The following is a 25591-nucleotide window of genomic DNA, read 5'->3' as shown; positions in this document are numbered from 1 at the left end:
TCCGGGACATGGTCCAAAGACCAGTTCCCGTGTCCAGTTGGATCCATCAACCCCCACACTCGCATGGCAAAACCCCAGGACTGCATGCCCTGCCCTCCAGGTCAGACACCATTTATTGCTAATTATGCCATTCCTAGTTTCCTTAAGGTTAAGTAGCTGAATAACGGTTTTAGGACGACCTTGATGTTAAAGTAGCAAAATAAACTGTTTCTTCATTTGGCTGGGATCAATACAAGATTCAACGCTTCAAACTAGTTATTCTTTAAGAAATTCTCCATTCCTCTCGATTTACTCTGTGTCCTTATTTAACCAGGTTCCTTCTGTGCTGCCCCTGGTAAGGGTGTTACATCAGGTCAGTGTGATGCAGGGTACTACTGCCTCTCAGGGGCCTGGTCACCCACACCACAGGATGGTGGGACTACAGGTGACAGATGTCCTGAAGGCCATTACTGTCCCCAGGGCTCCTCAGCACCCCTGCCTTGTCCCATAGGACATTACAGCAATAGAACCACAAACACTCGTCTTTCTGACTGCCTGCTTTGTCTTCCAGGTAGGAACTCCTAATGTTTCTTACTTTAGTATTTTATCATGTGTCTTGAAAGATAAATCTTCCCTTATATAATTCATTTTGTCTGAAGGTAATCCGGCTATACAGTACCTGCAACTGTTTAACAATGGTTCTTTTTGTGTTGCAGGCTTCCTATGTGCCACCAGAGGGCTCTCTTTCCCTTTTCAAATCTGTCCAGCAGGCTTTTACTGTCCAAGCAGAGATAACAGCAGCAAGGAGGCATCTTTACCCTGCGCACCTGGAAACATGTGCCCACCTGGATCTGATAGACCGGTGCTCTGCCCGCCAGGGACCTATCAGGATTTACCCAGACAGGTGAGTATGATGAGGATGAATAGTCTAATTATACTGTCATACATCTTACTGTCCTTAAGGAAAGATGAAGCTGCTATAAAATGCAATTTAAATAACATTTAGTGAGTGTGTGGCTGTCAAAAAATAAACACAAGGTGAAATATACTGGAGTTAGAAATATGTTCTACTCTAACACTGAAATAGAGTTATTGACTAACTGTACCAATAAAAGATGGGTTGTGAATGTATCATGAGGCTGCGTAATATAAGCTTTCTCTGTGGGAAGTTATGGCCCTGCTGAAAGCAAAGAAATAATGTCCCAGCTGGCCCACATTTTTTTTACATCAGTGCAAACTGTGTACAGTTTATAGTTCAGCTTTTATCATCTCCAACACAAGCATCCAAAGTGGTCGTGTCATTTGATGTAAGTGGACATCTGTATTCATAATTGTGTTTGCACTGTGTAGAAAAAAAATGATGTGTGCCCCTCCACAGGCAGAGTGTGTTCAATGTCCAGTGGGATTTTACTGTGAGGGCTCTCTGGATGCAGACACCGGGTATTTGTCTGGAACTCACACTCCTATGCTGTGTCCTACAGGACACTATTGCCCTCCAGGTAGGATACTAAAGCTAACACAATGAATGACATACTTACAATGTAATCACATCATTGAGTGTTGGCCACAAGTGATGCTGCAGGTTCAGTGAGATTGATAAATTAATGTGTTAAATTCAGGTTGTGTGTACTCCTGAACAAGTGGCTGTAACAGTAAATGGCTTTCTAATTATACAAATGGGCATCATGGAGCATAATCAAGATGAGGCTGCGCCTCACAACCTGCTCTGTGATGTTTAGTCCCGGACCATCTGTAGATATTACATGCTATTTATCTACAGGAACGCAGTCTGGTGTAGCGTTCCCGTGCCCAGCTGGTGCCTTCAGCAGGCAGATGGGGTTGTCCAATAAGTCTGGCTGTGAGCTCTGCCCTCCAGGCAGATATTGCAGCTCCTCTGGACTTGCTGCTCCAACTGGAGCCTGCTCTCCAGGGTAAACACAGGCTAACTGAACACATACGCCGTCAAGTTTTTAGATAGACTTTGAAAGCTATGACACAACTTGATTTTTGTTTAAATCTGCCCCCCTTGTTTACAATTAAACCTCCCTAATTCTCTGTCTCTCTCTGTCTTTTTTGTCCTCACCATCTCTCTGCTCCTAGTTACCTCTGTATCCATGGTTCTGCGTCTGCCCAGCCAGAGGAGGGCCCGGCAGGAGGCCGCTGCTCTGCAGGGTCCTACTGCCCCCAGGGTATCAGCTACATGGTTCCCTGTCCTGCAGGCACCATCGGCTCCATAGATGGTGACATATCACACTGAAAAATTATACAGATACACTGCTGGTGACATTTGAACATAATGGGCTGGCTTAAGGGGGCTTATCAACAGTGTTAAGTGTGAGCTTTTGTAATCAATGAAAGAATTCCCCTCTGTTTTCATCAGAAAACAATTACTAGAAGCAAATGAAGTGGAAATACTTTACTTGATCCTTCTTTTGTGGGTTATTTTGTCATTTAGATCGAACAAATTAGTCCTATTTTGTGTTTCAGGGGCAGTTTCTATAGAAGCGTGTCAGCCATGCCTGCCTGGCCATTACTGTGCTGAGGTTGGCCTCTCGTCCCCATCAGGACCCTGCAATGCAGGCTTCTATTGCACAGAAGGATCAAAGACTGCTACACCTTTGGGTAATAAAACAGAGAATACGCTAAAAATATTTTGCCCTCAATTTAGTGTTAATTAAAGCATTGCAACATGCACAGCTGGTTGTTTTATAAATTACATTTGTATAAAATGGTATTCCTCTATGAGCTTGTGATTTGCCCCATTTTCTCTCCATGTTTTTTTTGCTCTCATTTAATATTATCATGGCCTTTGCCTCCACGATGCTGAGGAGGTCCCTGCAGAACATTCACTATTCCCATTTCTTTCACTTGGTCATATTTTTCTCTCTGGAATTGCAGAAAATTGCTCTGGCCTTTAAGTTCACTCCTTACCAAATGACATCCAATAAAGGTCTATTGTGTTAGTTTCAGGACGTAACATCTCTCCATCCCCACTTCCTGCTGATTCAACCACTTGTCAGTTCCATGGGGATGTGTGTCCTGCTGGCCACTATTGTCCTAACGGAAGTGCAAAGCCGAGCCCCTGTCCACCAGGTACAACAAAACAGAACCTTTTCTACAAATCGACTATGTAAAAAGTGTAAAGATTTTCTGTTTCCATTTGTCATGATCATGTCGCTAAAATGTCCACTTTCATTTCCCCGAATGGGCTATGTGTGTGTGACCTCTTGCTTTTATTGCACTGCCTCCAAAGGTAGTGTGTAGTGCCACAAAGCCCCCAGAGGTACAGTATAATAGCTTAATGTATCGGGAACTTAAAAGGCAGTAGTAAAACCTAATGGGAGTCCAATAAAACTGTCATAACGGTCAGCTCGCTACTTAACCAAGTGGACAAATGGAGCCGTCTATGGCACAGTAGATGTTGTTCTTTACTCACGTGATTATTTGTCTTCTTTATGTAGGCACTTTCTTAGGAAGGTCTGCAGCTGAGTCCAAGGCTGACTGTGAAGATTGTTACCCGGGTTCTTTCTGCCCCTTGTGGGCTCAGACCTCTGTCGACCTCCTCTGTCCCCCGGGGTGGTTCTGTCCACAGAGATCAGTGTCTGGACGTCAGCCAGGTACAGTACACATCATCAGGGGTCAGCTCAGGTTTAACCACTGTAGTCTGTGCACTTTATCATTCCCCTTTTTTTTTTTCCTTTTTTTTTTATACACAGTGTCTGGTCATGTACAGTAAGTCTGGTGTTCTAACGGTTCTGCTCACATAATGAGGCTGCTTCACCAAGAGGCTTCACGTGTTTCACTGTTAAAAGTAGTGCCACAGTGAAACATTATAAATATATGATGTTCAACATTTTCACTTAAGAGGAAAAACATAATGCCATGAAAGAGCTTTACAGTTACAAACATGACATACGATTGCAAAGCTGTGTAAACTCCCTAACGCTCCACATGCTATTTGTTTGTGTTTTAAAACCATGTATCAGCAAAATATCAGTCTTTTAGGAGATAAGAAAAACAGAACTAGAACCAGGTTTTTGGTTAAACATTTTCTAACGACAAAGTTGCTTTTTAAACTCAATATTGAGCTGGAGAAGGCGGATCACTTTTTTACTCATTTGGAAATCCTTAACAGTAAGACAACGTAAAATACATGCTTTTAATTGGACAGACCGGTTTGGTCAGTTTCGAATTCCTCCCTTTTGTTGATGTCGTAAAATGGAAATAAAATGTCACACCTCACAGTTTTCTCTCCCATCTTTGGTACATATTTTATTTTCAATTTAACAACATTGACCCACTTTCATAGCAGTTTTAGTAACTAATCTGTCACTTGAAAGGCTCTTCATAAAGTGTTTGGTTTATTTTTGTATGCCCGCTTAATCTAGTTATTGTGTAATTGTATCCGTGGATATGTATATATTTACAAACCAGAGCCTGCATGTACATGAGCTGCATTTACCACGGGGTATTTTTACACCTTATATAGGCTTTCCTCCTTCTCTTGTATTACATGCACCAACCAATGTTTGACATCCTTGCCTCTTTTATTGCAATGATCTTTAGCTAATTTAAGCGTGAAATGGCTCAGAACCCATAAAGAGTCTCCAGCTTATGGCTGTCACAGGCGGAGTACCTGCTGCTGAGCCTTTTTGCTCATCTCAGGGTCTCCCACGGGATTTTCTTTACAGTACTAATACTACTTGGCATCACTCTCTTCTTCTTTTCATGGCTTCCGTGGCTCCACACTGAGCATGGAAAAATAAATAAATTCTGCTTTCTTTCATTCACAATATCATATCACATAAATGTCTTTAAGGATTAATCACATTTGTTATGTATTTGATTTAGACATTTCTGTTTTTTTTTTTCCAATGTAAACCAAGATGACGGTTTGAACTTTATATGACTATGTCACAGGATATCAGTGCGCACCTGGCCATGCGTGTCCAAGTGGTAGTGCTGAGCCGACCGTCTGTAGCCCTGGAACGTTCCAATCTTTATCAGGACAATCTACTTGCAACACATGCCCACCAGGTAATTACAAAAAAGACAAGACAAACACTAAAGAACAAAGAAACAAGGGAAACCTAATGCTTATTATACTGTCGTGTCCAGGTTTCTACTGTGAGGCTGGATCTTCTGTGCCATCTCTGTGTCCGATGGGCAGTGTCAATCCATCAGCTGGCAGGACGGCCCTGACTGACTGCTCCCCCTGCCCCTCTGGCTCCTTTTGCAACCGCAGCGCTCTGACGGAGCCAACTGGACCCTGCAGCTCAGGTCTGACAGTCCTCCATCAGTGCAGAATGATGTCAGATAATTTAGCTACAAGAGATGCTTTTCCTATACTGTTCAGGCCACAGTTTCCCCTGAACAGCACGATTCACTTTCTGTTACATTGTTAATGCTGAAGCTTTCTTGGTGAAATGACAAACCTTATTGCCTACCGCAGGACATTTTTGCTCTCTGGGGTCCACTGAGCCCTCTCCTGTTGCACAGCCTTATGGAGATGTTTGTCCCATGGGACACTTCTGTCCTCAGGGTAGTGGGTCACCCAAACCCTGTCCTGTTGGCAGCTTCCTCCCAGAGCCTGGAGCTTCCTCCCCCTCTCACTGCCAACCTTGCCCTCCAGGGAAATACTGCCTGAGTCCTGCTAGCTCAGCACCCACAGGTGGGTGATATTACTAGGTTTCCAGTTAGTCTGGGACATTCAGGCTTAGCATTGCTGGATGAGTATTGATGGCAGATTGTGTCAAATCCAATGCATGCCATGTTTCATGCTGTAAACTGCATCTAATTTCATGTTTGTAAGTTAAACACAAACCATTAGCATGGTTGCAAACCCCTGAATTTCTGGCCTATGTACTTTTTCTTCTGGGGGCTCAGCTGAAAATTAATGAAGACAAACTCAAATATAATTAGGATAGTTCAGGTATGATAAGGCCAGAATTTATATAGGGATCATTATTCCATGTTTACAACCTCTTTCTATTATCTTCCTGTGTCAGGTCCGTGTTTTGCAGGTTTCTTCTGTACTGGTGGTGCTGATAGTCCCACACCTCGTGTGGACTCCTCCCTGTTCAGCTGTCTCTGTGAAATACTGGGGGTTTATACCGAAAAGACAAGCACAGCCTTCTGGATGAACAATCTTCCCTGCTTCAATAACGCCAGTAATTCTGGTAAAATATGGGTTTCTTGAGTCTGTAATAACACAATAAATGCTTCCCTTGAAAGGGCGGTACATCAATTTCTTCAAGCTCTTTAAATGGGGTTCATAGCCTTTCATGTTGTGATAAATGTTCCAAAAGACAGCAGCTTTTCAGTTTGACCTTCCGCATAAGTATTCTACAATTAATCATTACCTTACAGTGCTACATTGTCAAAGATGTTCACAGACAAAACTGTTCAATCAGCAGGTAGATGGAGAAAATGGCTCCTTTTTTTGTTTCCTGTCTGCGAGACAAAGCTATTAACTAAGACATCTTTCAAGCTTTATCTGACATTTTCTATAATAGGAGAGGATGTTAGCTGGATCGAAGAAGCAACATCACAACGGGAAGATTCACACCTTAATAAGACTCTTTCACCACCATGTCTCAAGAGTCCACATTGTACATGTTCCACCTACAGAGGAGATGTATGCCCCAGAGGTGGGTAAATCCAATTAACATCATATCTGAACTTGTGTACGCGATGTGATACTCTGTTCATACCCGAAGGCACAAGTTCTCTTTCCTGCTCGGACAAGGCCCACTTACTGGAACTGCTGAGACGTATGACTGATTTAATTTAATTTGATCTGTACAGTCTGTGTTTGAGAGTACAGCAGAAAGCCACTTCATCATAAGACACCTGTATATATTCTGTCTTGGTTTCTTATTGTTGTTAATTAAAAGTAATGTTCTTTCAATTAATCTCCATCATCAAATTATCTTCATGCTACAGTAACTTAGTGAAAGCAGCAAGAGAAAAAGTAGAATTAGGCCTAGTCCACAAGTTCTTGAAAACAAAGATTTTTTGGTTGGGTTTTGGCCTTTTGTACACACGCAAACTGTGTTTGAGGTCACTGAAAACACACCTTTTGAAAAACTCCTTCCCGGGTGAAGATTTTCATGAACTCTGTTTAAGGTGTTCAGCGTTTTAGGCTTGTAACGTCACACTGTGCGTGGGTTTCTCCCCTATTTGACGTCACTGTGCGATGCTATCACTTTTACTTACATGAGATTAGTGCAATAACAGATGTAACCAAACTAGTGTTAGTGTTAACATTGCTAACTGGGCTTTTTACATGCTTACACATACATACAGTATCTCAGGGAGTTGCTCTCCCACTATGTTGGTGAGCTGAATGGACTTCTTTGTAAATGAAATGGTCATTGCAGAGGAATGGCGAGACAATGTTCGCATGTCATGATTTTTTGACCTGGCATGCTCATGACAGCCGGAACAGTGGGTTTTGCGTTTTCATGTGGACAAAGATGCTTTTGAGAACTTAGTGTGTAGACAGAATATATATATTTTTTTTAAATGGATGAGCAAAACCTCCTAAGATACCCACCTACGTGTGGACTAGGCCTAAATCAACATGTATTTTGAACATTCAAATGTTCATATCTAAAGACCTGAAAGCCTTAATGTTGGGAGTTAGAATTCCCCGGTTGAGGAGCCGTAGATGTTTTGTTGGGGATGCACATAAAAAAACGCAGCAATAAAAATACAGCTGAGGTCAGGCCAGCAAGGAACTGATTTAAATCCTTGCAGCAAAGTAATTACTGCCTCCTGGAACATAAAATGACTGGTGGATTAACAGTTCAGAGAAAAAGCACAAATAAAAGTGTGAGAGTAAAAAAGTTTGAGAAAATCCTCTGTCTCTTGAGAAAGTTTGTAAGAAACAGTAATCCTTCTGATTGGACTTCAGCCCTTGCTGAAGTTGATTTATCTCGGTGATACTTTTGTTTTTGCTATTTTCAGGCTTTTATTGTCCCCTGGGCTCTGGCTTTCCGCAGCCCTGTGAGGCTGGTTCTTACTGTAACCAGACAGGGCTAGCTCTTCCTGCAGGGCCCTGTGCTTCAGGATATTATTGCCCTAAAGGCTCTTTAGACCAACACACCATTCCCTGCCCCGCGGGACACTACTGCCCCACTGGAACTCCGCTTCCTCTGCCCTGCCCTCTGGGAACAATAAAAAGTGAGACATTGCTCTTTTATAATAAACCTGCATTTTTATGATTCATCTCATAATAACTTATCTATTATTACATTTATAAACAGAAACATGTGTGCTAAATGTTTTTCTTCCTTTGACTGTGAGTGATGAGTCAGTGATCCCCTCCCTGTTTCTTCCTCCTGAATTAATGATGAACTGGAAATCAGACACAATACTAAACCAGGAAGTACAACACCTAATCCGCAACGTTGCTCACGTTGTCAGTTTTGTTCCCTTATGTCCTTACATGAACTGTTGTATATCTTTGCAGTTCAGTGATGCAGAGAAATGTGAGAAGGCATTTTCCCTCCCTTGGGCGCCTATGAATAATTTCAGTAACAAAGTGCTCTAATTGTGTAATTGTATTCTTGTCTGGCGGTGGACAACTTGAATCCTATTAATATGCGCTGTAGCTCCTTTGCATGGTTATGAATTAGAAAGTGATGAGGGGGTAGGTATGCACTCTTACTGAATAGACTTGCACTGTCATTGGTGACTTTTTCTTCCTTCCTAGTCAACAAACATTGTGTACACATGGGTTTAGAGATTAACACCAAACATGTCAATACAAATTATTTCAGCTTGTGAAATGATTTCCGATATGAACGCCCTGTGCTTTCTATGAGGTTTCCTTGGTGGATCTGCAGTTGAGTCCTGCCAGCTGTGTCCCCCGGGTCACTACTGCCAACAGAGAGGAAAAGCGGAGCCAAGTGGCCGGTGTGCAGAAGGTTACTACTGTCCTGAAGGACAGAGCTCAGAGACACCACAACAACATTTGTGCCCTGTGGGACATAGTTGTGAGAAGGTCAGTCATCTAGTATTTGTCTTGAAGCTATTGTCAGTCATCCTTACTGAATATTATATCTGATCTCTCTGCATGAGACTTTCCTCTTCAGCTGTGCTTTCATTCTGTCATGACAATCGCATTACTGCATACCATGAACCAATTATTGTGGAGTTCCTGTTTTTCAGTCCTGGCTGTCTTGCTTCTCTTCCCATGCTGCGTCTGTTTCAGTTTCCAGTATCTTTAGTTTATTTTTTTCTCCATGTTGATGTCTGATGATGCATGTTATTCCCCCGATATAAAGTCTAATAAAATCAATTTAATGATGGCTCCAGGGCAGTGTCCATCAGACCGCCTGCCTCCCAGGCAGCTACCAGCACAGACAAGGTCAGGGCAGCTGTGAGACATGCCCTGCTGGATTCTATTGTCAAGATCAAGGTAAAGCTGATGGGTTGACAAATTGTTGAATTACAGAAAAAAAACTGTAGCAGCCTTTCACATAAATGTACTCGGTGTTTCATCGGTACATCAGGGATGACCCTTCCGCTTCCATGTGAGAGAGGATTTTATTGTGCAGGGGGATCTGCAAATCAACATCCCTGTCCTGCGGGGACATACGGAAACATGTCAGGACTCGCTGAGGAATGGCAGTGCTTACTGTGTGACCCTGGGATGTACTGTAGAGGAACAGGTACAATGAATAGACGCCTATTCCCCTGACTACTTCTGTATATTTTACAAATATCTATAATGCAGGCAGCTGCCGTATACATTGAGTTTTATATATCTGAAACTATTAAATTTGCTTTTATGGGTGATAAAATTGTTGCTTGGTTACTATATTTTAAGGCAGTACCTTCCCAAGTGGGCCATGTGCTGCAGGCTTTGTTTGTGTTAAGGGAGCCTTGACATCTTCTCCACTTGATGGTGTGAGTGGATTTCCATGCCCTGCTGGCTTCTTCTGCTCTGTGGGGACGTCAATACCAACACCATGCCCCAAAGGAACATTCAGGTGCTTATCCCTTAATATCTCTGTAACTACTAACGACCAAATTATTCACAAGACAACATAGGATTAAAACTCTATTACAGTATGTTGTGTGACTAAATATTGTCCTCTACGAAGCTCAAAGTAATATTGAATTTGTAAAGATGTAAACTAATCCAGAGACATTCAAGCAGGTAGTGATCCATGCTCACCTTCCTCCTTTATTTGTATGAGCACAACAGTGTGATAAAACAGGAGATGTACTATGGGTTGTTGTCTTTTAAAATGGTTTGTGGTTGTGACATGAATTGCCCTCAGTGATGTTACACTGAGCAATTAGTGTCCGAATGACGTGAAAGCACTTGACAACTACTGTGGTTAATATTTATTCAAATGCGCACATGTTTTGACAGTGAGCAGAGTGGGCTTGTGGACGAGTCTCAGTGTCAGAGCTGCAGTCCGGGCTTCTACTGCTCAGAGAGTGGCCTCTCCACGGTCTCTGGGCCGTGCCTGCAAGGTCAGACATTAGACTGAAGATTTTAAAAAGGCTTACTTTGAGGCATTATCATATTTTTACGAGTGTAGCTGAACAAACTATTTATTGAAGTGTTTTCCCCAGGTTTCTACTGTCAAGAGGGGTCTCATACTGCCACTCCAATATCAAGTGTAACTGGAGGAGTTTGTCCAGCGGGCCACTTCTGCTTGGAGGGCAGCAGTGTCCCCTCACCCTGCCCAGCTGGCTCCTTCCAAAATGAGACCGGAGGGAAAGGCAAAGATGACTGCAAACCATGCCCATTTGGTAATAAAAACAAGGTTTAAACTAAAGTGGGCTAAACTGACTTTAATTTGTCTGTTCACGTTCCCTCGTCCCCTCTGAAGATGTTTTTTTTCCGGTTTGAATGACTTTGCCAGGCTGGTTCCAGGATTTATCTGGCCAGAGAGAGTGTCATCCCTGCCCTCCAGGGTTCATCTGCCGCTCCCCAGGTCCCAGCCCCACCAGGGGGAGCTCTACCGGGGTCTCTAGTCCTCTGCCCTGCGCTGCTGGCTATGTCTGTCCGAGAGAGAGTCCAGACATTCGGCCTCTCCCCTGCCCCAGAGGCACATATAGCCCCAGACTGGGTCTCACCACCACAAGTATGAACCTAGACCCTCATATGACCATTTTTAAAATGAATAATTAGACTGTTTATTAGAGTAAAATAAGTGTTCAGAAGGATGTTTCATGGTGTAACTGCTGATGGTTCCAGTCAACTACCAAACTTTCAAATCTGATTTTTTAGATGACAAAAAGAAAAACTCAGGGGAGATACTATGACATGTCTAAGACTTACAGACCTACTAGCTGTGCCTCAATATAATTGTCTTCCTTATAATTTGTTTGACATAAATTCACACGGCAGTGTAAAACCATTCTGGAGACACTGATTGATCTCACCTGGCAGGTAACTTGTTTTTGCTGTTTGCTCTCAGGTCACAGCTGTCAAACTGTGTTCACAGGTGAGTGTCTTGTGTGTCCAGCGGGCCGGTTTTGTGGGTCTGAAGGTTTGGTTGAGCCTTCAGGTGGTTGTGCTGATGGGTTCCTCTGTCTGATTGGAGCCACAGTGCCAAACCCGACTGACAACAGAACTGGGTCTTTGTGTCCACCTGGTGTTTTCTGCCAGCAGGGACTAAGAGCAGGTAGACGAATTTAAAGACACACAAAGTCCTTCAAATATGCCATTTAAAGGCTTCTGTGTACACTTTTTTTTTAATTTCTTCTTTCTTTTTAGTCACTATTTTAAAGAGAATATCCATTTTTTGAACGTGTTTTCCTTTTAAACTCCAGGTGAATGCTGGGCAGGGTTCTTTTGCAGCTGGGGCTCCAGTAGAGCAGATGAGCTTGTTTGCCCTGCTGGTTTCTTCTGCCCTCGTGGAACACCAGCCCCTTTGCCTTGTCCAGCAGGAACATTTAGCTCTGAATCAGGCATCACACAGCAAGAAGAATGCACCACCTGTACCCCCGGATACTACTGTCAAGGTAGAATTATCCGCTGCAAGATGAGCAAGATATATTTCCACAACAATCCATAAAAAATCACATCAAATCAAAACACATAGACGATACACTCGGGGGGTAGCAAGTAATTTATTTTTTCTGCAGTAGTCACTGATTAGCATGCAGTACAGCTGCAGGATAAGTTATTTTAATCAGGTACACAGCTATGATCACAGACAAGTCGAAAGGACACAACGCTGGGCGAGCTAGTTGAAGAATATTTAAAAGACCATATGTTCATTTTATTAAAAGCAGCAGACTTGCAGCTTTTCCAAGAGGATTGTCAAAAGTTATTCAGGGAAGCGCATGGTTTTACTAATTAAAGCAGGGCTGAATCCTCTGGAGGTAAAATGAGAACAGCCTGTTGAAGTCACACCTGTCTTTATCTGCTAATCTGACTGATTATTACTGTCAGAATCCATGTCTTTAATTGGTACACTGATTTTATCTCTTCAAAGTAAAAGACATTCTAAAGTTAGGAAATGAGAAATGCTGTCCATTTTATCCGCGTTAATAATGTATGTTTTGTGTTGCTTAGCTGAAGGTACTGTGCAGCCTACACCGTGTCCTGCTGGATTCTACTGTCCTGGAGGACAGGTTCTTGGACTTGAGTTCCCCTGCCCACCTGGCTCCGTGCAGAACCAGCTGGGAGCCTCTGGTCCTGAGTCCTGCATACCCTGCCCTGCTGGTATCCATTAGGATAAGTGTTTTGTTCCGCATCATCACAACAAACCACCCAATAATATCTGAAAACCTTTGCGTCTGATTTCTGCAGGAAACTTCTGCTCTCGCCCTGGTCTATCCCTGCCAACAGGACTCTGTGAGGGAGGATACTTCTGTCCTGCTGGATCAACAAGCCCTAACCCGACTGAGTATCAGGTGCTAATCTTGTTTTTTTGTTGCTCCTGTTGGATTGTAACCCTGTGATATTGGTGAGTCAGTATTCGGTTGGTAAGTCCTTTTTTCCCAGAGCATATTTCATAATAATATTTTTGACACTATAATCTTTTCAGATAATGAAACTTCTTGAAAATGTTAACCCACGTGTCCACAAAGTCTGACTACACACACTTCTTTTAATAATGAGTGTGTTCCCTTTGTTACAACCCATTTCCATCCTCACTCACAGCACCATTAGCTAAAACAGTGGCATTTATGGGAGACTTGCTTTAGTTTATCGATGCTGCCTTTAGTAATTGATGCTGCCTTGGACACTCTTGTACTACTTAGCACAAAAACAGAAGAAATATTAAATTCTCACTGTGACCTTAGAACATTATTCACTCCATGTTTCTGCTCTTCATTGGGCCACTTTGTAAACTTTCCTCAAAACGTTTCAAGGGCAAAAAAGTAATCCTCACACATGGATTAATGTAATAGGAATATTGTTCAGCATCATTTTATTTTTATGTAATGTCCTCAAAACTTTCCACATCAAATTTTCAGTCCCACTTTAAGCCAAGGCTCTAAGATCACAGTGATTTGCGCTCATTCTGGCATTTTTGTAATGTTGCGTCGAATAAACAATTCAGCTCTGAGAACTCTTCGAACTTCCTATTAAAGTACAAATTTTATCTGTGTCATCTTGTTTTTATTTATCTATTTCTTCTTAGGGGAATTCTACCAGAAGCCACCTCTGTCCTTCAGGACACTACTGCCCCCCTGGTGCAAGCTACCCTTTCCCCTGCCCCATAGGCTCTCTTTCTATCCACAGAGGCCTCAAGAGAGAGGACGACTGCCCACCCTGCCCCCCTGGACTGTTTTGTGACAGGCCTGCAATAAATGAGCTATCAGATGCTCTCCCATGTCATGCTGGGTAAACACTTCTGCTCTTCTGCTGTTTTAAGTTTTCAATCTCCGCTCCTTGAGTGTAAACACCGCACCACATGTTTTTGTTTCACATTGGTATTGTTCACATTGTTTGCTTGACTGTTTTTGTCTGACTGGAGGAGAAAAAAGCGAGGAAATTGTTTTCCATTTCAACAGGATTGCCTCTCCATGAAAAGAAAACAACTTTTCCAATATGCCCCTGTTCCACTCTCTCCCTAATGTCCACGGTTTCTCATATTGTCGCTTGAAGGAACCTTTATGTATAGGATTTATACCTGATGTAAAGCGAGTAGTCCAATATATCTGCAACATATCTGCTGTTCAAAATCAGTCAAAAGCAATTCAACACACACTACAAAATCAGACACATAATGGAGGATAGCAGATTGCCTTTTACACAAGAGTCTCTTGAGACTCAGCAGGAGAGGGAGCAGGTGTCTTCATCTGGACAAGATCCATAATTAAAACGCTTTCATTACTCTTGCATTTGGTTGCAAATAAGCGCTGCATGAAAAAAAACGTTAAAGGCTTAACTCATTTCACTGCACCTGTGGCACTTTGGTGTGTCTGGATATGGTTCAGTTAAAAGCTGTAAGGAAGAACACCTTGGAGGAATTGAATTTAATGCAGTTCTGGAAGAAGTTTTCAACATAAAATAATTGTCTTAATTTTCCTCTCCTTAATCTTCTCCAGTAATGAAAGTATTCATTATTGCTTTAATTGTCAGGACTTGAAACTCATTAACTCACTGAAAATATAACTTTTAATATAATTGAATTTTATGAAATTAGCTAATTTTAATGTGACCAGATATTAAATATATACATTTTCTTTTCACTAAATCAAATATTTATGGGTAAATTGAGTCAAATACAGTTTGCTTGAACATGCTTCTTTACTGACGATTTTCCAGCCTGTGTAATGGCAGCTTGTTGAGATATCTGTGATTTGAAGTTAGCTCTCACTGTTTTTGCCTAAAGGTTTGTATGCTCGGGTGGCAGCGACAGTCCCACTCCATCTGTAGGTTCCCATGGCTACTTCTGCCCCGCTGGCCATAGCTGTCCTGTTGGCTCAGCAAATGAGGTGCCTTGTGAGCCTGGCACTTACAACCCTGCTCCTGGAGCAGCCCGCTGCTTATTATGCCCCAAAGGGAGCATGTGTTCCTCCTCAGCCACTCAAGAGCCCTCGATCTGCCCAGCTGGTGAGGATGGAGAACACGCATTTCAGTATAAATTAGACCAGATTAATGATTAACCAATATTTAACTTTCTTCACAGGTCATGTTTGTCCTGTTGGGACAGCCGTGCCTCAGCCCTGCCCATTAGGGACTTTCAGCAACCAGACGGGCGCTTACTTTCTGTCCGTCTGCACACCCTGTCCCTCTGGAGTGTACTGTAGCTCATATGGAGCCTCCACACCACAAGGTATTTAGAACCAAAGATATTTGGATACATTATTTAAAATTTTAGCTGAATTTACAGCCCATTTAACAAGTGAAATCATTAAGTAACAACCAAATTGTCTCTTCAATTTTTCTCTAGGCTTTTGTCTCCAGGGTTATTTCTGCCAAGGAGGAGCCATGGAGCCAACACCTCTGAGCTCTAACAACTTCCCCAGGAATGGCCCTTGTCCTGTGGGACACTATTGTCCAGCAGGGTGCCTCTCTCCAGTCCCATGCCCCCTGGGCAGTATTCGAAACACCACAGGTACAACTACTGAAGAAAATGGCATGTAATTCCTGTTTAAGTCCAAAAACTGTGTGATTCACTGAAAACTTTGTTATCGATGTCTGGTTAACATCCCTTCCTCACCTTTATGTGTTAGGAGGTGTGTCCATGGAGAGTTGTTCTACCTGTCCTGCAGGACAATACTGCTCCACTGAGGGTCTGTCCAACCCCAGTGGCCCCTGTGCTGCTGGTTTCTACTGCCCCTACGACTTCTCCTCCGCCACTCCATATCCCTTCCTCTGTCCCAAGGTAAGAGTTATTCATATAATCGTTCATTTTTCCTACCTTCATATTGTTCTTACTGTTTATTTGAGATGGTCTTTCCTAGAGAATCATACAGTATGCCATGGTGTGTGTTATTCATATTCTACTGCAATGAAAAAAATCCCTCAGATTCTTCTTTGTAACCTCCATTCTCTCATAGGGCCACTACTGTCCAGAGGGCTCTGCCATGGCCCAGCCTTGTCCCACAGGTGAATACCAGCCAAACCCGGGCTCAGATAGCTGCATCCCATGTCGCCCTGGATTCTACTGTGAGGAGGCCATAGTGGGAGAGCCATTGGCCTGTCCACCACACTCATTCTGCCCTGCAGGTAGCAAGGATAGCTTTGACTTCAAAAGATTTCTATTTTCATTTAATAATTGTACAACATTGTGAAGAAAACAAAAAAAGCACACTATTGGCCCTTGTTTGTTTTAAGGTAGAAAAAAACTATTCATGTTAATAAGAATGTAATAAATCTGTCTTTGTGTCTGTTCTACATCTCTTAACAGGTACCATGGTTCCTCAGCCCTGCCCTAATGGGACATACACTCATTCAAACCAGGGAGGGCTTCAAGAAGAGAGAGAGTGTTTACCCTGCCCTCCTGGGAGGTTCTGCAGGTACACTTGATGTATTCAAAACTCTGGAGTGGCAGACGAAAACTCTCAAATGAACACCTCTCTCACACTCACATACATGCATGCAGAAATGAACTGAAACACACTGTGATCACAAGTACATCCTGTACTCCTGCATACACATGGCGACAAATGCTCAAAGGCAAGCACTCACCTCTGTTTTAATTATACTCACAATTAGCAGCGTGCAGGCTTATCTCATGTTCAGGAGTCATGGTTCACCAAGCAGCCAAATTAACACCTAAATATGCATGAATATAATGAATGCAGATGGGAGGTGAAAAAGCTAGAAATTATGTAATCATCATTTTATTAATCTAATGAACCATGCATCTTATTGTCTTCTCAATGTGTGTGTGCAGTATTGTGTTTGCTTGTATGCACTGAGTCATGTGGTTTATTAATTGTTAATTTTTTAGGGCTGGAAGGATCCAGGGTGTGTGTGCTGCAGGGTATCTTTGTGTGTCTGGGAGTGCAGAGTTCACCCCTCAGACACCAATGTTTAACCTGACGCAATGCCAGTGGGGCATGCAGTGTGCTGGGCCTTGTCCTCCAGGTACAATACCCCCCCCCATCCCATTTTTTTTGTGTACAGCCACCAATGATTATTATTCAGTTTGAATACATTTTCTTTGTAACCTTTTTTTTTTTTACTTTTTAGATTGCTTCTCTCCAAACCTCCAAGTTGGGGGATTTAATATTTTATCTTTTCAACTGCTTAAAATGTATTTATGCCAAGAAGTATTTCTTTGACAGGGTTCTTCTGTCCTGAAGGCATGGTGGAGGCTCAGTCGTGTCCTGTAAATACTATCAGAACATCCCCAGGTGGTGCCAGCCTACAGGACTGCTTATCCTGCCCACCTCAGCATTGGTGTAAACCTGGTATGAGCTGATAATAGTCTTCATGTTTGAGTGGTTGGAAGCGTTTGTGTAGCTATTGTTACAACCTGACAACAACAGGAATGGCCAACCCAGGAGACAGTGGCCGGAGAAACATAGTGGGAGAGTGTGAGAAAGTTAAAAAAAATGGGGAAACCTTTTCCTTTAGTCTAGATAAGCAGTCTGAGGAGCTACTATTAGCATCTGGCTTACTTGCTGCCCCACAAGGCAGTTAAATGCATTCATTTCACGTATAAGTAGAAACCAGCAGGATCCAAGGACAGGGAATAGAGTTGAAAGCAAAAAGCAGGAAACAGCCCTGAGAATATTCAACTAAGCCAAGGCTTATGAAGGGTTAAGATGTAAGAGCCAGAGGCAAGTTATCGCTAAGCCTTGTAATCAATAAAGTATTGAAACAAATTCCTTAACAGATAATCTAGAGTGTAGTAAATGTAGCATAAATCTCTCCATAAACATATAGTTGATTCTTTTTACTTCTTAAAGTAACTTCCTGCGTACGTTTGCAGGAGACCCAGTGCTTCATCTGTGTCCTGCTGGTCATTACTGTGACGGTGTGCCTGGCAGTGATTTCACAGGAGGACCAGGACCCAGGCCGTGTCCTGTGTTCACCTATCGAGCTTCACCTGGAGCAGGCAGCAAGGGGGACTGCTTACCCTGCCCCCCTGGTTCCCACTGTAACAGCACAGGTCTGATACTTCTCTGCATCTCTCAGACACAGACAACAGTAAGCTCATTAAAAGCATGAACTTAGATGACTCATACAAAAGTAACACATTCCTTTTATTTTCCATTATTCTTTATTCGGCTGTGCTCACTGTTGGTAACTCTTCTCTGGTGGGTTGGAACTTTAATTGGCAAGAACATTTGAAAGATAAAGAGCTTTTATAGGTTTTATACATTTTAGTTTGTATGCACACTATTACACTAGTGGCTGAACCTGAGCCTGAGATAAGAGTGAAGGAGGTATAACGTGACTGAAGAACCTGTGATACTGTACCTGGGGATGAAGCAATGATTCAGTTTTGGATTTAAGTTTTGTCTTCCTTAACAATGCTTAATGTAACTTAACATTGAAACTATAGTGTTACTTTATCTTGTGGTTGAATCACAGCAGATGTCCCCCCCTCTTTCCTTCTGCTTCTGTGTATACCAAAATATAAGCTTTTAAAATAATGAGTAAAAAAACCCTCTCTCACCATATGTTGGTCTCCTTTTAGTAAGCCCAATGGCTCTGATGTTTTTTCTTTTAAGGTTCCCTCAATGTGTGTGGATAATGAAGCAGCACATATACATTTTCTTTGATTGTAGTGTGAATAGGCTTTTCAGATATCTATTATATTCCAGGATTTACAGACTACTCCAGTAGTCCCTGCCCACCTGGTTTTTGGTGCAGTGGGTCTGGACCCCCCATCCCCTGCCCTGCTGGCACCAAGAGGCCCCTTCCTGGAGCTGCTGCACCCAGCCAGTGTGAACCATGTGCGGGGGGGACCTTCTGCCCAGATCCCCGGCTTACAGGAAAACCTAATGTGGAGGGAATCCCCTGCAGGGCCTCATATCAATGCCCTATAGGTGGGATTATCAGCACAGTTGATGGTGTTAACTTGATATATTAGACTGTTTGTGACGACGTGGAATACTTTATCTTCATTAGTGCCTTTCTCCCTAAACACAGTAATGACGTTCTGCTGTAATAACTTTTTGTTCAATCTCCAGGTGCAGTCTCAGAGATGTTGTGCCGAGCCGGCTCATTCTGTGGACCTCAGACTGCAGAGCCTCCCGTCTGTCCTGAAGGTTACTTTTGCCCTGAGGGATCCCAGTCCTACCACGACCCCAAACAACTGTGAGTGCATGAACGATCCAATATCCTAATGATAGCACAGGTTAGAAAGAGGCTATAACTTACACAGTGTAAGTTAAGGCTTTATAAATAACCCTGTAGCACTGCCCCACAGCTGTCCATTCCCCTACTACTGCCCAGCCAACAGCTCGGCCATGAAGTCCTGCGAGGGGGGTTCCATGCCCATCAACACCAGTGGGCTCAGAGGATCTAAAAGCATCTGCTGTAGTGTATGTGAGGGGGGCACCTATCGTCCTTACCTCTCTCCCATCCTACAATGCCTTTCATGTCCACCAGGATACTTTTGCCCACCAGGTGACTAACTATCACAAGAAGTTCCAAGTCTCACTTTATGTATCTAAAATGTGTATCTAAATCTGATTAAAGTGTGAATTTATTTTAATCCCACAGGTACAGACCACTACAAGAGTAACGGCTGTCCTTTAAGTTATGTCTGTCCCATGAGATCAACCCAACCAATACCCTGCCCGCCTGGCACCTTTGGAAACCAGACTCATGGTGAAACAATAATGGGTGACTGTCACCCATGTCCAGTTGGCACCTTCAACCACCTGCCAGCTCAGAAGGCCTGCTTCCCCTGTGGCAGCTCCTCCATCTCACTAGCAGGTTTGATCCATTCAAAAAATTAAATGAATTAAATATTTGTATTTAACGGTTTTAAAATAGTTTTTGGTCTTTTTTTTTTACAGAAAAATATCTCAGTTGATCATATTGTTGTGCCCTATTTCATCCCTTTCCTCAGGTTCTTCTTCTTGCACCTGCCTCGGTAAGAATCGTGCGTTCCACCCCTCGGATGGTTCATGTTTATGCAGAACTGGTTTCATCTTCTACAATGAACTAGATTTCAAAAGCTTCACCTCCGACAGTGAGTTGGACTGCCAGCCTGAGGTGAGTAGAAAATCAAAAAAATCACCTTTTTTATGTTTGAATTTGTAATTTCCTTTGATTTCAACAGTTTTCACAGACTTACAACATGCAACAAATCTAATTTGATTCAAGGGTTTGCTAGACTGATGTGTTCTTGTACAACTGAAAAGTCTTAGATGGCCTACCTTTAGAGTACATTTTTGAATGCAGAAGTTGCAGCAGCCATCTTTCAAATATCAGAAGCTGTTGTTTAACATTGAAGAATCGACACCATCAATGTTGGCTACGACAAACAAACGAACAACCACAAAAACGTAGACTGTTCAGACGATTTCAAAATAAAAAAATACACAGTGGGAAAGGTTTTCAATCATGTATGATGTAATGACTAGCAACCCTAGAACTAAGTTCTTTGAGATGTTTGCTCTGTGTGTGTGCGTGTGTGTGTTTTTTTAAGGTGAGCAAACGATGTGCAACAGGTCAGGTACGTTTGGCATCATCCAGAGACTGTGTGTCACCTTCCCTCCACTCCTGTAATATCACCTGTGGACCACATGGAGGAAATCTGGATGTAGAGATGGGCATGTAAATACCATTTGTATTTCTTTTTTCAAGTTCCACCTTACTTTCCACCTTCTTTAAAATAACTTTGAAGATCTACTTAGGTTGAATGTGATAAAAGTGGCTAAAAGAGTCTGAAATTCTATTTTCTCTGATCTCAACAGCTGCCAGTGTGAGCGATATGTGTCTGCTGAGGAGCTCTGCAACACTTCCTGCCTTTCCAGGCTGCCTCAGTTCTCTGCTAAGATATCGACAGATGGAAACCTGCTGCTGAGCCTCAAAGAGAGAGATAGCATGGTGTGGGTCAGGGTAAGGAATGAGTCGATAGGTCTATTGACAAGCTAATAGTATGCAATACATTACAAGTTAATAGATGTTTGTATTTACTTGATATTATTGTATGCAATGACTATGCATATGAGTGAGAAGACAGACTTTCAAAAGCTGCTTTCATCTGCTGAAAACGCTATCAACAATTTGTATCATACTGATGTAGACAAAAGACTTCTCAGAATAGATTGACAAAGGAGTTAAGCAAATATCAGGGCCAGTGAGAGGATTAGCAGGGCATCTGCAGAAATGGTGGTAGTGTAGATTTTGCGATATCTTTGCATTGCGGAAATTCTAAGATGGGATTCCTCTCCCCGCATGCAATAAAATGTATTAAGTGGTGCCCACAAAAGTCATATATTGTTCAATAACTTTAATTTACAAAGTACAGTACGAATGTGCATGTTAAGTGTGTATGTACTGTCATTAATTTAGTTGTATTTTGTGAAATAAACCAGCAGCTGAATCTTTTTACTAATTTATTCTCGTAAATGTACGACTTTAATCACGAAATGTCTGATTTTTCCTCCCCTTAATGTGGCCCTAATACTCCTTTGTATATATAAGACTAGTTAAGCATATGTACACATATGATATGACATAAATAACTATTTCATCAATAGATTAAAATATTCACACTTAAGTGTAGAGCCGTTACGCAACAGGATGACTCGTCAGTTTTATTAGGGAACACTTCTGAAATGAAGTCTTGTCTCTTTAAAGGCTTCATGCAATTTTTTGATCCAGCAGATGTCGTCCTTGAGCACCCACATGAAACCAAAACAACTTGCGCTGCATTGTTGTGTTAGCATGCTGATGCTAGCAATCTTTATTATGCTCGTATCTTCACACTGCATGTAAATTTACCCGAAATGACCGTGATTTAGAAACGCTTACGTGGCATTCAATTAAGCAGTGAGTACAGTATGTTATTCTTCTTTTCTCTAGTCCCTCAATTAAACAACTTTTATACACGAGGGGAGGAGTCAGCCGGCCGTCCCGGTGATGTAAACAAAGTGAAGACAGGACTCGGGAAAACTTGGAAAACATCACAGACAGTGGGACTCGGGTGTTAATTTGTAGACAGTCATGACTCACAGAGTTATTTTCAGAGGATATACTTGATTTCTATTACATTTAAGTGTGAAAAATTGCATATTAAGCCTTTAATTGATGTGTTTTGATGTGGGATTGGCAGTTAGTTATTGAGCTAATTTCTGTTTACTTCCAGACTTTAATGAATGTTTTAGGACCAGATATCCATGCAAAGAATATTGGTAAAATCCATTTGGTCCAGTTTGACCCTGAAGGAGTTTTTGGTTGGATTCCCACACAGACAGAACTTATCCATCAGTTCCTGTCAGGTGACCAGAGTTAACTTTGATATGTATTCATTTAAGTTTATTTTTCTAATGTTTCTAATCAAGCTTGTGATTTCTGTACTCAGTATAATTCTAAATGACTTAAGGTGAATTTTTGTCTCAAACCAAAGCATATTAACACCACTTTACTTTGATTCAGAGCCATTGCAATTCCATGATACAAGACCGAGACAGAGGAGAGACACAAAACTTGATGATGATGCCAACTTAGCTGTCCTTCCTCGTATCCCAAACCCCATTGCCTGTCTGACCTCTGGCGACATGCTCATTTTCCTAATCACCATCAACCAAACTGGTACCAAAGATTTTGTTAAATCTAATTTTGGTTAACTGATAATAGTGCGATTAACTTAAGTATTAAACATCTAACTCATTTTGTTTCTATCATGAAGACCGCCGGCACAGCCACTTCCCAGTGTATCAGAAAGACCACCTGTTTAACAGTAACCCTAGCTGGGACTTTGGTGCCTTCAGACGTCTACAGCTACTCATGAAGCAGACAAGCGTTAACGCTACAAGGTACTATTGATGAGTCCATACTGAAGGTTACATATCACATATTTTGCCATTTTTACCATTTCCCTAAAAACGACTCTCTTTGTTTCAGTTTCGCCCATGTGTTCACAGAGACAGGGAAGTATACATTTGTTGACAGTGCGGTCCCAGAGTGGAGTTTGGTGGCGGTGATCAGCGAGGAGGGGACGGAGTGTGACCCTCGGGCGTCGGTCTTCCAGCCAATGACGCCGGCACAGCTGGTCAAACTCGGCATTGTCAAGCAGCACAGACTCAACCTGCTTCCTGACTGGGGAGTGATAGCAGGTGTGCATCTTACTGTGTTTTTAATATTTTATCATGCAGGTGAAGGATTGAAATGAGTTCATCCTCACTCTTTAATCATGCCAACTGTTTGTAGGGATCCTGAGTCTGCTGCTGGTTGTAGTCGTGGTTTTGACCAGCACAGTGCTGGTTCTGCGACCTGGCAAAGCAAAACTCGTCTCCCAGTGGAGAATGAAGCCAAAGTGGCGCAGCCTCGGGGAGCCCATCTGTCCAGTGGACTGTACATGCAGTGCAGAGAGGTCTGTTGTGACATTACAACTGTTGGTGTGTTTTATTTGTGTCACCACACTGTTGTTAAGAATCCTATTGGAACATAAAATGTATGTACTCTTTTACCCTAGCTGCTTAAAGTCGCCCTCCTTGCAAACTTATATTTTTGAATGTGTTTGTGTTTCAGCATAGCTGTTCCAAGCCATGGAGGCTTTCTGGGCAGCAGGGGTGTTGGAGAGGGAGCAGAGGCTGAGGAGCCTGTCATAACAAAAGGAGGTAAGCTCACAGTTTATTACCAGGTGCTTAGACCTTCCTTCAGAATAAGATAAACCCCATGAAACATTTAGTTTCAGTATAAATACAGGAAGTTGTGTTCTTTATCATTATGAATAATGATAAACCATTTGAATCTCAAAGATTATTTTGTAGATTTTAGTAGCCACCAGTAGCGGAAGCATACTGTAGGCCTTGGTGTGTACATCTACTTCTTGTACCTACACTGGAAGCTACCTGAAAATATAATTTTTTTTGTAATGGTATTGCCGATAATTACCAAAGTGTTGGTTTTTGGCACCTGCCTGGCCAACAGAAAGCCCAACTCCCTGTCCACAGGTGAAAGCTAACTCAAGGTTTATCCTTGTTTTGGAACGAGCTTTATCCACATGGCGCTTTGCCTCACTATGATAATATTTTTTTCTTCTATGCCCCTTCGCCCCATCGCTGAATTGTATCCACTCCTAAACTAATCTGAGCATTGTCATTGGCTAGGGGGAAAATACACAAGCTAACCACCCAGAAATGTCCCGAATCAATCGAAACAAAACAAAAGCATCAAAATACAGAGAGAGGACAGTGTCTCTGCAGACACAGTCACCACCACACATGTATGGAAGTGTTGATTGAGCGACATTACTTTTGTGAAAGTTATTTTATTTTTAAGCTATTTTATTTTTTAGGAAAAAGCTAGTGACTCTTCCTTTAAAGACAGCCTTAGGTAAATGTAGCATTGTAACTTTCTGCAACCATGTTTTGCTTTAATTGAATTCACCTTTTTTAATTATTCTGTACACCCTACAGTTACCTGGTAATAAATTGATAATTGAAAATAAGAAAGGTTTCACTAAAAACACTCACACCCTCTGACCGGTGATTTTCTCAACAGTGTTGATTAGAATAACTATAAGGCAGAACTGGCCTTAATGTTTCTCACTTAGTGCACTTCCTACATTATTCATGCAGCCTGATAGGGCGTTTAAATGTCCATTGGCCTACTCATTATGAAACCATCATGCATGACCAGGTAGCAGTTAACAGCCGTTTCCCAATGTGATAGATGATAAAGAAAATAATGGCTTGTATCACACTCTAATGACTTGTGCTGTTATCTGTAGCTCCCCAGTTTTCCTCTGCAATTTAAATTCAAGCACTTATTATCTCTTGCATGCTCCATCCTGGACTGTCTAAAAAGCTAGAAAGACTCTATGGAGAGCAGTCAGGGAAGCTTTTGCTTTCAAGGAACAGCCATTCATCATGAGGGTATCTCATCTACTCTGTAGGGGATGGCATGCTGAGAATTCCCCAGACCTTTAATTTTTCAGCCCTTTTCCAACTCTTGCAACATTTGCATTTCTGCTTCCTTTAGGAAGTGTGTCTGGACGTTTTGATCTGGAGGACTTCAATGTCAAGACTCTTTACGATAAGCTAGAGGATCAAAACCTCCACATAGCGTCACAACTGGCCCGACACCGCAAAGACACGCAGGAGTTTTACAGAAATATTTGTCAACAGGCTGAAACCCTTACTGTGAGTTTTGCTGCAGTGAGCTGTATCCAATAATACTTTTCAAGAAAGAGTAGGCTATTAAATATTTTAACATGTATATTCTTTTATGGTGCCATGAGAGAAAAATGTTAAATCATTACTTTTCAGAATGTCTTTGAGAATATGGACGGCAAAAAACTGGGTCATCTTAAAGAGCTGCTGGCAAATAATTCCATGACGGATAAACCGTCTAACAGCAGTGCAGCAGAGAGAGACACACAAGGCAAGGTTTTTTAATCTCTTCCCGCCAAGTCACTTGTTTATATTCTCCTTCTTATGAAGTCCAATGATATGATTTAAGCTTTATAAACATCTTTACAATGCACATGGAAATACATCATTAGCTGCTTGGCTAATAAGCACAAAGAAGCTAAAT

At 42.1% G+C, this 25591-nt stretch overlaps 1 protein-coding gene across 1 annotated transcript; it reads left to right on the top strand.

The window, feature by feature from the left end:
• The first annotated feature begins 14851 nt into the window (after positions 1-14851).
• Positions 14852-25586, top strand: LOC132979942 (multiple epidermal growth factor-like domains protein 6). Its single transcript, XM_061045764.1, has 24 exons — positions 14852-15047; positions 15099-15245; positions 15363-15527; positions 15646-15797; positions 15973-16141; positions 16323-16431; positions 16869-17005; positions 17206-17331; positions 17856-18035; positions 18694-18918; positions 19063-19189; positions 19302-19501; positions 19598-19813; positions 19950-20095; positions 20532-20659; positions 20800-20944; positions 22197-22329; positions 22487-22642; positions 22740-22866; positions 22955-23166; positions 23261-23423; positions 23582-23670; positions 25037-25197; positions 25324-25586. Exons 1-24 carry the CDS (start codon positions 14852-14854, stop codon positions 25450-25452), a joined length of 3738 nt encoding a protein of 1245 aa, XP_060901747.1. The 3' UTR covers positions 25453-25586.
• The last annotated feature ends 5 nt before the right edge of the window (positions 25587-25591 follow it).

Source organism: Labrus mixtus, chromosome 9, assembly GCF_963584025.1.
Source record: "Labrus mixtus chromosome 9, fLabMix1.1, whole genome shotgun sequence".
Taxonomy (NCBI): Eukaryota; Metazoa; Chordata; class Actinopteri; order Labriformes; family Labridae; genus Labrus; species Labrus mixtus.
This window is presented reverse-complemented; position numbering and strand designations above follow the sequence as displayed.